This window comes from Oncorhynchus tshawytscha, linkage group LG08 (assembly GCF_018296145.1).
Source record: "Oncorhynchus tshawytscha isolate Ot180627B linkage group LG08, Otsh_v2.0, whole genome shotgun sequence".
Classification (NCBI taxonomy): Eukaryota; Metazoa; Chordata; class Actinopteri; order Salmoniformes; family Salmonidae; genus Oncorhynchus; species Oncorhynchus tshawytscha.
This window is the reverse complement of record NC_056436.1, coordinates 87,350,084-87,363,513: the sequence shown is the minus strand read 5'-3', so window position 1 is coordinate 87,363,513 and position 13,430 is coordinate 87,350,084. Positions and strand designations below refer to the sequence as shown.

Here is a 13,430-nt window from a genome sequence, read left to right as displayed (position 1 = left end):
ATGTCGCCGCCGGGAAAGTTTTATTCCACTAAAACAGCAACTTCAATATCATACTGTATTATCATTGTAACGTTTTACAGTCTAGCGTCAGACAAGAGTATATTTTATAGACTTGGCTTCAACATACTTCCATGGATCCATAGTTGAGTTTATAAGTTAAAATACGCTTTCTCCATTATCCCACCATTATCCTACCTCCTTATCATTATGGGGACCGCCGGACATCGTGTCGACCTACGGTAGACCAGATCTGAAAGAAATGTGTGACTCAAACACCTAAACTTCAGACTTCCTCAACCTGGACGTCAGGAACACTGTGGATCTCTTTTTCTCAAGCAGCAACCAACGTTCATGCTCTCCTTCTTCTTCGATGGTTTAACGGCGGTTGGCATCCAATGTTAATGGTGCGTTATCGCCACCATCTGGACGGGGTGTGGAATAGGAAAACAAAAAACAAAAACACGTGTATTTTCATTTTTAAAATGTAATCTTTATTTAACTAGGCAAGGGGGCTGTGATGGGGCTACATCCCTACACTGGCTCAGGGGGCTGTGATGGGGCTACATCCCTACACTGGCTCAGGGGGCTGTGATGGGGCTACATCCCTACACTGGCTCAGGGGCCTGTAATGGGGCTATATTCACCCACAGGCTCAGGGGCCTGTGATGTGGCTATATTCACCCACAGGCTCAGGGGCCTGTGATGTGGCTATATTCACCCATAGGCTCAGGGGCCTGTGATGTGGCTATATTCACCCACAGGCTCAGGGGCCTGTGATGTGGCTATATTCACCCACGGGCTCAGGGGCCTGTGATGTGGCTATATTCACCCACAGGCTCAGGGGCCTGTGATGGGGCTATATTCACCCACAGGCTCAGGGGCCTGTAATGTGGCTATATTCACCCACAGGCTCACTCAGGGGCCTGTAATGTGGCTATATTCACCCACAGGCTCAGGGGCCTGTGATGTGGCTATATTCACCCACAGGCTCAGGGGCCTGTGATGTGGCTATATTCACCCATAGGCTCAGGGGCCTGTGATGTGGCTATATTCACCCACAGGCTCAGGGGCCTGTAATGTGGCTATATTCACCCACAGGCTCAGGGGCCTGTGATGTGGCTATATTCACCCACAGGCTCAGGGGCCTGTGATGTGGCTATATTCACCCACAGGCTCAGGGGCCTGTGATGTGGCTATATTCACCCACAGGCTCAGGGGCCTGTGATGTGGCTATATTCACCCATAGGCTCAGGGGCCTGTGATGTGGCTATATTCACCCACAGGCTCAGGGGCCTGTGATGTGGCTATATTCACCCACAGGCTCAGGGGCCTGTGATGGGGCTATATTCACCCACAGGCTCAGGGGCCTGTAATGTGGCTATATTCACCCACAGGCTCACTCAGGGGCCTGTAATGTGGCTATATTCACCCACAGGCTCAGGGGCCTGTGATGTGGCTATATTCACCCACAGGCTCAGGGGCCTGTGATGTGGCTATATTCACCCACAGGCTCAGGGGCCTGTGATGTGGCTATATTCACCCACAGGCTCAGGGGCCTGTAATGTGGCTATATTCACCCACAGGCTCAGGGGCCTGTAATGTGGCTATATTCACCCACAGGCTCAGGGGCCTGTGATGTGGCTATATTCACCCACAGGCTCAGGGGCCTGTGATGTGGCTATATTCACCCACAGGCTCAGGGGCCTGTGATGTGGCTATATTCACCCACAGGCTCAGGGGCCTGTGATGTGGCTATATTCACCCACAGGCTCAGGGGCCTGTAATGTGGCTATATTCACCCACAGGCTCAGGGGCCTGTGATGTGGCTATATTCACCCACAGGCTCAGGGGCCTGTGATGTGGCTATATTCACCCACAGGCTCAGGGGCCTGTGATGTGGCTATATTCACCCACAGGCTCAGGGGCCTGTGATGGCGGTACATTCACAGACAGGATTTCTTGCCCGGCCTTGGCTGTGAAATCACGAAAAACAACAAAAATCGCTCAGCGGCATTCACAATGATTCCAGATTTCTTTCTTCTCTGCTTGTGGTTGATGACCACTGCAATAAATAATACAAAATCCACCTGTTTAACATGCAGCATTTCACCATCCCTCAGTTGATGAGAAACCTTCACTGGTCGTGGTGGCTCCACTACCATTGTTTCTTCTCACTTCCTCCAGACAGGAGACAGGCTCCACTACCATTGTTTCTTCTCACTTCCTCCAGACAGGAGACAGGCTCCACTACCATTGTTTCTTCTCACTTCCTCCAGACAGGAGACAGGCTCCACTACCATTGTTTCTTCTCACTTCCTCCAGGACAGGAGACAGGCTCCACTACCATTGTTTCTTCTCACTTCCTCCAGACAGGAGACAGGCTCCACTACCATTGTTTCTTCTCACTTCCTCCAGACAGGAGACAGGCTCCACTACCATTGTTTCTTCTCACTTCCTCCAGACAGGAGACAGGCTCCACTACCATTGTTTCTTCTCACTTCCTCCAGACAGGAGACAGGCTCCACTACCATTGTTTCTTCTCACTTCCTCCAGACAGGAGACAGGCTCCACTACCATTGTTTCTTCTCACTTCCTCCAGACAGGAGACAGGCTCCACTACCATTGTTTCTTCTCACTTCCTCCAGACAGGAGATAGGCTCCACTACCATTGTTTCTTCTCACTTCCTCCAGACAGGAGACAGGCTTCACTACCATTGTTTCTTCTCACTTCCTCCAGACAGGAGACAGGCTCCACTACCATTGTTTCTTCTCACTTCCTCCAGACAGGAGACAGGCTCCACTACCATTGTTTCTTCCCCGCCTCTCGTTCTTCTCACTTCCTCCAGACAGGAGACAGGCTCCACACTCCTTACCACCTCATTCTCCTTCAACCCTAATAGGACACTCCTTACCATCTCATTCTCCTTCAACCCTAACAGGACACTCCTTACCATCTCATTCTCCTTCAACCCTAACAAGACACTCCTTACCATCTCATTCAACCCTAACAGGACACTCCTTACCCTTGCCATCTCATTTAACCCTAACAGGACACTCCTTACCCTTGACATCTCATTCTCCTTCAACCCTAACAGGAAACTCCAAGAATTCAGACGCATGTTCACCTCCACAGTTGCAGCATTTCCCTTCATCTGGCACACAATACTCTTCCATTCTGCACACACTAGACACGTCAGTCAACTTAACTGGTAAAAGAAAGGGTCAAGTAAAACAAATAAATACAATTCCAGATTTTCCTGAAGACGTTAAACAGATTTCCCAGGTAGCATTGGTCCAACACCTTCACTCCGACTAAAACCGAGGCTAGGGGTTTCCTAGTTTCCACCACAACTGTTCTTCTCTTGTATCCCTTTTTCGTCACCACAGTAACCCACTCATTCTCACTTCCTGTGCTATTTGCTTCACCCGACTCACTAGCAATTTCAAACAAAACCTCAGTTTCCGCCATCTTCTCACTTTCTTGAAGTAATTCCAATCTCCACGAGTTTCCATCTACTGCAGAGAGAGTTAGTTTACACTCAGAACAACATGCCAGAGAGTACAGAACATCTCCCCCCAGAGAAAGACCTGTCCAAGTGGTCTTACCGGAGTACTGTAAAGATTCCTGAAATGAATGCAGAAGTGATGTTCCCCAAAAATGGACCATAGAATCTCTGTCCTACTGTTACCAGCTAACAGAATCTCAGTTTCAAAAATCAGGAAGAGATGTCGATATGTCAATACAACACAGATTTAAAATGAGAAGTCCTACGAGGTGAGAAAAAAAAAGGAAATGTCAAATGGAAAACTAAAAAAAAAAAGGGGGGGTTTATGAAGATACTGAATGATTCTGTCAAGTTCCCAGGAGGGTCATTACAGCCTGAGGTTACCGTTGCCTAGGCTCCACATACCTCCACTGTGATACGGACGTGTGCTCTCTGATAACAAGAGATCCTATTGGCCACGAATGTTTGAAACCTCGTACGCACATTGGCTATATACTTAAAGCACTGACTGACTGTCTGCCCAGAACACAAGAGTCATCCAGCTTCAGCTGTCGCCGAGGTTACCTTTCAGGAAGGACGAAGTCCCCTTACCCGACAACCGTGATGTTGCCGAACAGCGCATCCTAAACTTGAAGTGCAAGTTCAAGAGAAACGTACACTTCCCGTAAGGACTACAAAAGGTTTCCTGTCTGATGTCCTTGACAAGGGGAACGCTGAGAGAGTGTCAGAAGAGTCACGGAGTACATCACCCAAATCAGAGTTGTTGTTATTTTGTTGTTGACTGTGCTGCTACATACAAGGGCACAACACCGAACTCAGAGCTTCTCCAAAGTCCCCAGATCTGACTAACAGTCTCGTAGGTGTGCTCACACGATACCACCACGAGCCCGTAGCAATGATGTACGACGTACAAGCCATGCTTCACCAGGTAGAAAGGTATCACACGGTGATGTTGACATCCTGAGGTTCCTCTGGTGGCCTGGAGGTGACACTAACCTCTCACCTGTTTGAGTAACATGTGATTCTACATCTGTTTGGAGCTGCCTCGTCACCCAGCTGTGTGAGCTATGCATTTTTTTTTTTAAATGACTACAGGAGGAATGTTGGCATCCGTAGGCGGTTGACACAATAGGGAAAACAAAACATTTGATGTTGACGACTGCCTTAAAAACAAAACAAAAAAAATCAGTGTACGTTGAAGAGGAAGCCGTGCAACTTACCAAGGATGTCACAGCTACTTGTCATGAAGGAGGATTTCATCTCTCCAAGTGGGGGAGCAATAGTCAAACTGTACTAGCCTCCATCTCAGAAGCTGACAGAGCTAAAGAGGTGAAACTGTTGAATTTGGACAGAGACAAACCTCCCATTGAAAGAGCATTGGGAGTTACAATGGTGGGTGGAGAGCGACACCTGTTTACCGTTAATGTTACCATAATGACACCTGTTTACCGTTAGTGTCACCATAATAGGACCAACCCCACACAGGTAGAGGAGTTCTACCCACGGCGAGTTCTACCCACGGTGAGTTCTACCCACGGCGAGTTCTACCCACGGCGAGTTCTACCCACGGCGAGTTCTACCCACGATCCCCTGGGCTTCCTCGCTCCCTTTACCCTGCCTGCCAAACAGCTGCGTTACCAGGAGCTGCTTTACCAGGAGCTGCTTTACCAGGAGCTGCTTTACCAGGAGCTGCTTTACCAGGAGCTGCTTTACCAGGAGCTGCTTTACCAGGAGCTGCTTTACCAGGAGCTGCTTTACCAGGAGCTGCGTTACCAGAATCTGTGGCTGGGATAAGTATATTTCCAGCTGATTCTCTGAAAAGTGGATGAAATGGATTAGGGATCTTCAAAATAAAAAAGTAAACTTTATGATTGAAAGGTATATTAAGCCATTATTAAGCTGTCTTTGGCCCACTCACTCAAGCTCAACTACACCAGTTCTCAGATGAGCAGTGAGCTAGGTTACGGGACAGTGAGCTAGGTTACGGAACAGTGAGCTAGGTTACGGAACAGTGAGCTAGGTTACGGAACAGTGAGCTGGGTTACGGAACAGTGAGCTGGGTTACGGAACAGTGAGCTAGGTTACGGGACAGTGAGCTGGTTACGGGACAGTGAGCTAGGTTACGGGACAGTGAGCTAGGTTACGAGACAGTGAGCTAGGTTACGGGACAGTGAGCTAGGTTACGGGACAGTGAGCTAGGTTACGGACAGTGAGCTAGGTTACGGAACAGTGAGCTAGGTTACGGAACAGTGAGCTAGGTTACGGAACAGTGAGCTAGGTTACGGGACAGTGAGCTAGGTTACGGGACAGTGAGCTAGGTTACGGGACAGTGAGCTAGGTTACGGGACAGTGAGCTAGGTTACGGGACAGTGAGCTAGGTTACGGAACAGTGAGCTAGGTGAGACTGATGAATCAAAGGGGTAATGTTCATGCATCTCTTGTCGTAAGATGAAGGCCAAGAGTTGCACCTCTGAAGCAGATAACCATCCCTCACACAGAGCTAGCTACTGCAGTACTGACCATCCCTCACATGGAGCTAGCTACTGCAGTAGTGACCATCCCTCACACAGAGCTGGTTGCTGCAGTACTGACCATCCCTCACATGGAGCTGGTTGCTGCAGTACTGACCATCCCTCACACAGAGCTAGCTACTGCAGTACTGACCATCCCTCACATGGAGCTAGCTACTGCAGTACTGACCATCCCTCACACAGAGCTGGTTGCTGCAGTACTGACCATCCCTCACACGGAGCTGGTTGATGCAGTAGTGACCATCCCTCACACGGAGCTGGTTGCTGCAGTACAGACCATCCCTCACACGGAGCTGGTTGCTGCAGTACTGACCATCCCTCACACAGAGCTGGTTGCTGCAGTACTGACCATCCCTCACATGGAGCTAGCTACTGCAGTACTGACCATCCCTCACATGGAGCTAGCTACTGCAGTACTGACCATCCCTCACACAGAGCTGGTTGCTGCAGAACTGACCATCCCTCACATGGAGCTGGCTACTGCAGTACTGACCATCCCTCACATGGAGCTGGTTGCTGCAGTACTGACCATCCCTCACATGGAGCTGGTTGCTGCAGTACTGACCATCCCTCACACAGAGCTGGTTGCTGCAGTACTGACCATCCCTCACATGGAGCTAGCTACTGCAGTACAGACCATCCCTCACATGGAGCTGGTTGCTGCAGTACTGACCATCCCTCACATGGAGCTAGCTACTGCAGTACTGACCATCCCTCACATGGAGCTAGCTACTGCAGTACTGACCATCCCTCACACAGAGCTGGTTGCTGCAGTACTGACCATCCCTCACACAGAGCTAGCTACTGCAGTACTGACCATCCCTCACATGGAGCTAGCTACTGCAGTACTGACCATCCCTCACACAGAGCTGGTTGCTGCAGAACTGACTATCCCTCACATGGAGCTAGCTACTGCAGTACTGACCATCCCTCACATGGAGCTGGTTGCAGCAGTACTGACCATCCCTCACATGGAGCTGGTTGCTGCAGTACTGACCATCCCTCACACAGAGCTGGTTGCTGCAGTACTGACCATCCCTCACACAGAGCTGGTTGCTGCAGTACTGACCATCCCTCACATGGAGCTAGCTACTGCAGTACTGACCATCCCTCACATGGAGCTGGTTGCTGCAGTACTGACCATCCCTCACACAGAGCTAGCTACTGCAGTACTGACCATCCCTCACATGGAGCTAGCTACTGCAGTACTGACCATCCCTCACACAGAGCTGGTTGCTGCAGTACTGACCATCCCTCACACAGAGCTAGCTACTGCAGAACTGACCATCCCTCACACAGAGCTAGCTACTGCAGAACTGACCATCCCTCACACGGAGCTAGCTACTGCAGTACTGACCATCCCTCACACAGAGCTGGTTGCTGCAGTACTGACCATCCCTCACATGGAGCTAGCTACTGCAGTACAGACCATCCCTCACATGGAGCTGGTTGCTGCAGTACTGACCATCCCTCACATGGAGCTAGCTACTGCAGTACTGACCATCCCTCACACAGAGCTAGCTACTGCAGTACTGACCATCCCTCACACAGAGCTGGTTGCTGCAGTACTGACCATCCCTCACACAGAGCTAGCTACTGCAGTACTGACCATCCCTCACATGGAGCTAGCTACTGCAGTACTGACCATCCCTCACACAGAGCTAGCTACTGCAGACTGACCATCCCTCACACAGAGCTAGCTACTGCAGTACTGACCATCCCTCACACAGAGCTAGCTACTGCAGTACTGACCATCCCTCACACAGAGCTAGCTACTGCAGTACTGACCATCCCTCACACAGAGCTAGCTACTGCAGTACTGACCATCCCTCACACAGAGCTAGCTACTGCAGTACTGACCATCCCTCACATGGAACTGGTTGCTGCAGTACTGACCATCCCTCACACAGAGCTAGCTACTGCAGAACTGACCATCCCTCACACAGATCTGCTGCAGTACAGACCTTCCCTCACATGCAGCTAGCTACTGCAGAGCAGACCATCCCTCACATGGAGCTGGTTGCTGCAGTACTGACCATCCCTCACATGGAGCTAGCTACTGCAGTACTGACCATCCCTCACATGGAGCTAGCTACTGCAGTACTGACCATCCCTCACACAGAGCTGGTTGCTGCAGTACTGACCATCCCTCACACAGAGCTAGCTACTGCAGAACTGACCATCCCTCACACAGAGCTGGTTGCTGCAGTACTGACCATCCCTCACACAGAGCTGGTTGCTGCAGTACTGACCATCCCTCACATGGAGCTAGCTACTGCAGTACTGACCATCCCTCACATGGAGCTAGCTACTGCAGTACTGACCATCCCTCACATAGAGCTAGCTACTGCAGTACTGACCATCCCTCACACAGAGCTGGTTGCTGCAGTACTGACCATCACTCACACAGAGCTAGCTACTGCAGAACTGACCATCCCTCACACAGAGCTAGCTACTGCAGACTGACCATCCCTCACACAGAGCTAGCTACTGCAGTACTGACCATCCCTCACACAGAGCTAGCTACTGCAGTACTGACCATCCCTCACACAGAGCTGGTTGCTGCAGTACTGACCATCCCTCACATGGAGCTAGCTACTGCAGTACAGACCATCCCTCACATGGAGCTGGTTGCTGCAGTACTGACCATCCCTCACATGGAGCTAGCTACTGCAGTACTGACCATCCCTCACACAGAGCTGGTTGCTGCAGTACTGACCATCCCTCACATGGAGCTAGCTACTGCAGTACTGACCATCCCTCACATGGAGCTGGTTGCTGCAGTACTGACCATCCCTCACATGGAACTAGCTACTGCAGTACTGACCATCCCTCACATGGAGCTAGCTACTGCAGTACTGACCATCCCTCACACAGAGCTGGTTGCTGCAGTACTGACCATCCCTCACACAGAGCTAGCTACTGCAGAACTGACCATCCCTCACACAGAGCTAGCTACTGCAGACTGACCATCCCTCACACAGAGCTAGCTACTGCAGAACTGACCATCCCTCACACAGAGCTAGCTACTGCAGTACTGACCATCCCTCACACAGAGCTGGTTGCTGCAGTACTGACCATCCCTCACACAGAGCTGGTTGCTGCAGTACTGACCATCCCTCACATGGAGCTAGCTACTGCAGTACTGACCATCCCTCACACAGAGCTGGTTGCTGCAGTACTGACCATCCCTCACACAGAGCTAGCTACTGCAGAACTGACCATCCCTCACACGGAGCTAGCTACTGCAGTACTGACCATCCCTCACACAGAGCTGGTTGCTGCAGTACTGACCATCCCTCACACAGAGCTGGTTGCTGCAGTACTGACCATCCCTCACATGGAGCTAGCTACTGCAGTACTGACCATCCCTCACATGGAGCTAGCTACTGCAGTACTGACCATCCCTCACACAGAGCTGGTTGCTGCAGTACTGACCATCCCTCACACAGAGCTAGCTACTGCAGAACTGACCATCCCTCACACAGAGCTAGCTACTGCAGAACTGACCATCCCTCACACAGAGCTAGCTACTGCAGTACTGACCATCCCTCACACAGAGCTAGCTACTGCAGTACTGACCATCCCTCACACAGAGCTGGTTGCTGCAGTACTGACCATCCCTCACATGGAGCTAGCTACTGCAGTACAGACCATCCCTCACATGGAGCTGGTTGCTGCAGTACTGACCATCCCTCACATGGAGCTGGTTGCTGCAGTACTGACCATCCCTCACATGGAGCTAGCTACTGCAGTACTGACCATCCCTCACATGGAGCTGGTTGCTGCAGTACTGACCATCCCTCACATGGAACTAGCTAGCAGTACTGACCATCCCTCACATGGAGCTAGCTACTGCAGTACTGACCATCCCTCACACAGAGCTGGTTGCTGCAGTACTGACCATCCCTCACACAGAGCTAGCTACTGCAGAACTGACCATCCCTCACACAGAGCTAGCTACTGCAGAACTGACCATCCCTCACACAGAGCTAGCTACTGCAGTACTGACCATCCCTCACACAGAGCTGGTTGCTGCAGTACTGACCATCCCTCACACAGAGCTGGTTGCTGCAGTACTGACCATCCCTCACATGGAGCTAGCTACTGCAGTACTGACCATCCCTCACACAGAGCTGGTTGCTGCAGTACTGACCATCCCTCACACAGAGCTAGCTACTGCAGAACTGACCATCCCTCACACAGAGCTAGCTACTGCAGAACTGACCATCCCTCACACAGAGCTAGCTACTGCAGTACTGACCATCCCTCACACAGAGCTGGTTGCTGCAGTACTGACCATCCCTCACATGGAGCTAGCTACTGCAGTACAGACCATCCCTCACATGGAGCTGGTTGCTGCAGTACTGACCATCCCTCACATGGAGCTAGCTACTGCAGTACTGACCATCCCTCACACGGAGCTAGCTACTGCAGTACTGACCATCCCTCACACAGAGCTGGTTGCTGCAGTACTGACCATCCCTCACACAGAGCTAGCTACTGCAGTACTGACCATCCCTCACATGGAGCTAGCTACTGCAGTACTGACCATCCCTCACACAGAGCTAGCTACTGCAGAACTTACCATCCCTCACACAGAGCTAGCTACTGCAGTACTGACCATCCCTCACACAGAGCTAGCTACTGCAGTACTGACCATCCCTCACACAGAGCTAGCTACTGCAGTACTGACCATCCCTCACACAGAGCTAGCTACTGCAGTACTGACCATCCCTCACACAGAGCTAGCTACTGCAGTACTGACCATCCCTCACACAGAGCTAGCTACTGCAGTACTGACCATCCCTCACATGGAACTGGTTGCTGCAGTACTGACCATCCCTCACACAGAGCTAGCTACTACAGAACTGACCATCCCTCACACAGATCTGGTTGCTGCAGTACAGACCCTCCCTCACATGCAGCTAGCTACTGCAGTACAGACCATCCCTCACATGGAGCTGGTTGCTGCAGTACTGACCATCCCTCACACAGAGCTAGCTACTGCAGAACTGACCATCCCTCACACAGAGCTAGCTACTGCAGAACTGACCATCCCTCACACAGAGCTAGCTACTGCAGTACTGACCATCCCTCACACAGAGCTGGTTGCTGCAGTACTGACCATCCCTCACACAGAGCTGGTTGCTGCAGTACTGACCATCCCTCACACAGAGCTAGCTACTGCAGAACTGACCATCCCTCACACAGAGCTAGCTACTGCAGAACTGACCATCCCTCACACAGAGCTAGCTACTGCAGTACTGACCATCCCTCACACAGAGCTGGTTGCTGCAGTACTGACCATCCCTCACATGCAGCTAGCTACTGCAGTACAGACCATCCCTCACATGGAGCTGGTTGCTGCAGTACTGACCATCCCTCACATGGAGCTAGCTACTGCAGTACTGACCATCCCTCACATAGAGCTGGTTGCTGCAGTACTGACCATCCCTCACACAGAGCTAGCTACTGCAGTACTGACCATCCCTCACACGGAGCTAGCTACTGCAGTACTGACCATCCCTCACACGGAGCTAGCTACTGCAGTACTGACCATCCCTCACACAGAGCTAGCTACTGCAGAACTGACCATCCCTCACACAGAGCTAGCTACTGCAGTACTGACCATCCCTCACACAGAGCTGGTTGCTGCAGTACTGACCATCCCTCACATGGAGCTAGCTACTGCAGTACTGACCATCCCTCACATGGAGCTAGCTACTGCAGTACTGACCATCCCTCACATGGAGCTAGCTACTGCAGTACTGACCATCCCTCACACAGAGCTGGTTGCTGCAGTACTGACCATCCCTCACACAGAGCTAGCTACTGCAGAACTGACCATCCCTCACAGAGCTAGCTACTGCAGAACTGACCATCCCTCACACAGAGCTAGCTACTGCAGAACTGACCATCCCTCACACAGAGCTAGCTACTGCAGTACTGACCATCCCTCACACAGAGCTGGTTGCTGCAGTACTGACCATCCCTCACACAGAGCTGGTTGCTGCAGTACTGACCATCCCTCACACAGAGCTAGCTACTGCAGAACTGACCATCCCTCACACAGAGCTAGCTACTGCAGAACTGACCATCCCTCACACAGAGCTAGCTACTGCAGTACTGACCATCCCTCACACAGAGCTGGTTGCTGCAGTACTGACCATCCCTCACATGGAGCTAGCTACTGCAGTACTGACCATCCCTCACATGGAGCTGGTTGCTGCAGTACTGACCATCCCTCACATGGAGCTAGCTACTGCAGTACTGACCATCCCTCACACAGAGCTGGTTGCTGCAGTACTGACCATCCCTCACATGGAGCTAGCTACTGCAGTACTGACCATCCCTCACATGGAGCTGGTTGCTGCAGTACTGACCATCCCTCACATGGAACTAGCTACTGCAGTACTGACCATCCCTCACATGGAGCTAGCTACTGCAGTACTGACCATCCCTCACACAGAGCTGGTTGCTGCAGTACTGACCATCCCTCACACAGAGCTAGCTACTGCAGAACTGACCATCCCTCACACAGAGCTAGCTACTGCAGAACTGACCATCCCTCACACAGAGCTAGCTACTGCAGAACTGACCATCCCTCACACAGAGCTAGCTACTGCAGTACTGACCATCCCTCACACAGAGCTGGTTGCTGCAGTACTGACCATCCCTCACACAGAGCTGGTTGCTGCAGTACTGACCATCCCTCACATGGAGCTAGCTACTGCAGTACTGACCATCCCTCACACAGAGCTGGTTGCTGCAGTACTGACCATCCCTCACACAGAGCTAGCTACTGCAGAACTGACCATCCCTCACACAGAGCTAGCTACTGCAGAACTGACCATCCCTCACACAGAGCTAGCTACTGCAGTACTGACCATCCCTCACACAGAGCTGGTTGCTGCAGTACTGACCATCCCTCACATGGAGCTAGCTACTGCAGTACTGACCATCCCTCACATGGAGCTAGCTACTGCAGTACTGACCATCCCTCACACAGAGCTGGTTGCTGCAGTACTGACCATCACTCACACAGAGCTAGCTACTGCAGAACTGACCATCCCTCACACAGAGCTAGCTACTGCAGAACTGACCATCCCTCACACAGAGCTAGCTACTGCAGTACTGACCATCCCTCACACAGAGCTAGCTACTGCAGTACTGACCATCCCTCACACAGAGCTGGTTGCTGCAGTACTGACCATCCCTCACATGGAGCTAGCTACTGCAGTACAGACCATCCCTCACATGGAGCTGGTTGCTGCAGTACTGACCATCCCTCACATGGAGCTGGTTGCTGCAGTACTGACCATCCCTCACATGGAGCTAGCTACTGCAGTACTGACCATCCCTCACATGGAGCTGGTTGCTGCAGTACTGA

General features: G+C 51.6%; 1 protein-coding gene across 1 annotated transcript in view; it reads right to left on the bottom strand.

The window, feature by feature from the left end:
- LOC112247734 (PDZ and LIM domain protein 7-like) overlaps positions 1 to 350 on the bottom strand; it is a 121,283-nt gene extending 120,933 nt beyond the window's left edge. Inside the window, exon 1 of the mRNA XM_042326155.1 lies at positions 196 to 350. Within this exon, the coding sequence (XP_042182089.1) occupies positions 196 to 225 (30 nt within the window). The 5' untranslated portion in view covers positions 226 to 350. The remainder of the gene's footprint in view (positions 1 to 195) is intronic.
- Positions 351 to 13,430: the final 13,080 nt, after the last annotated feature.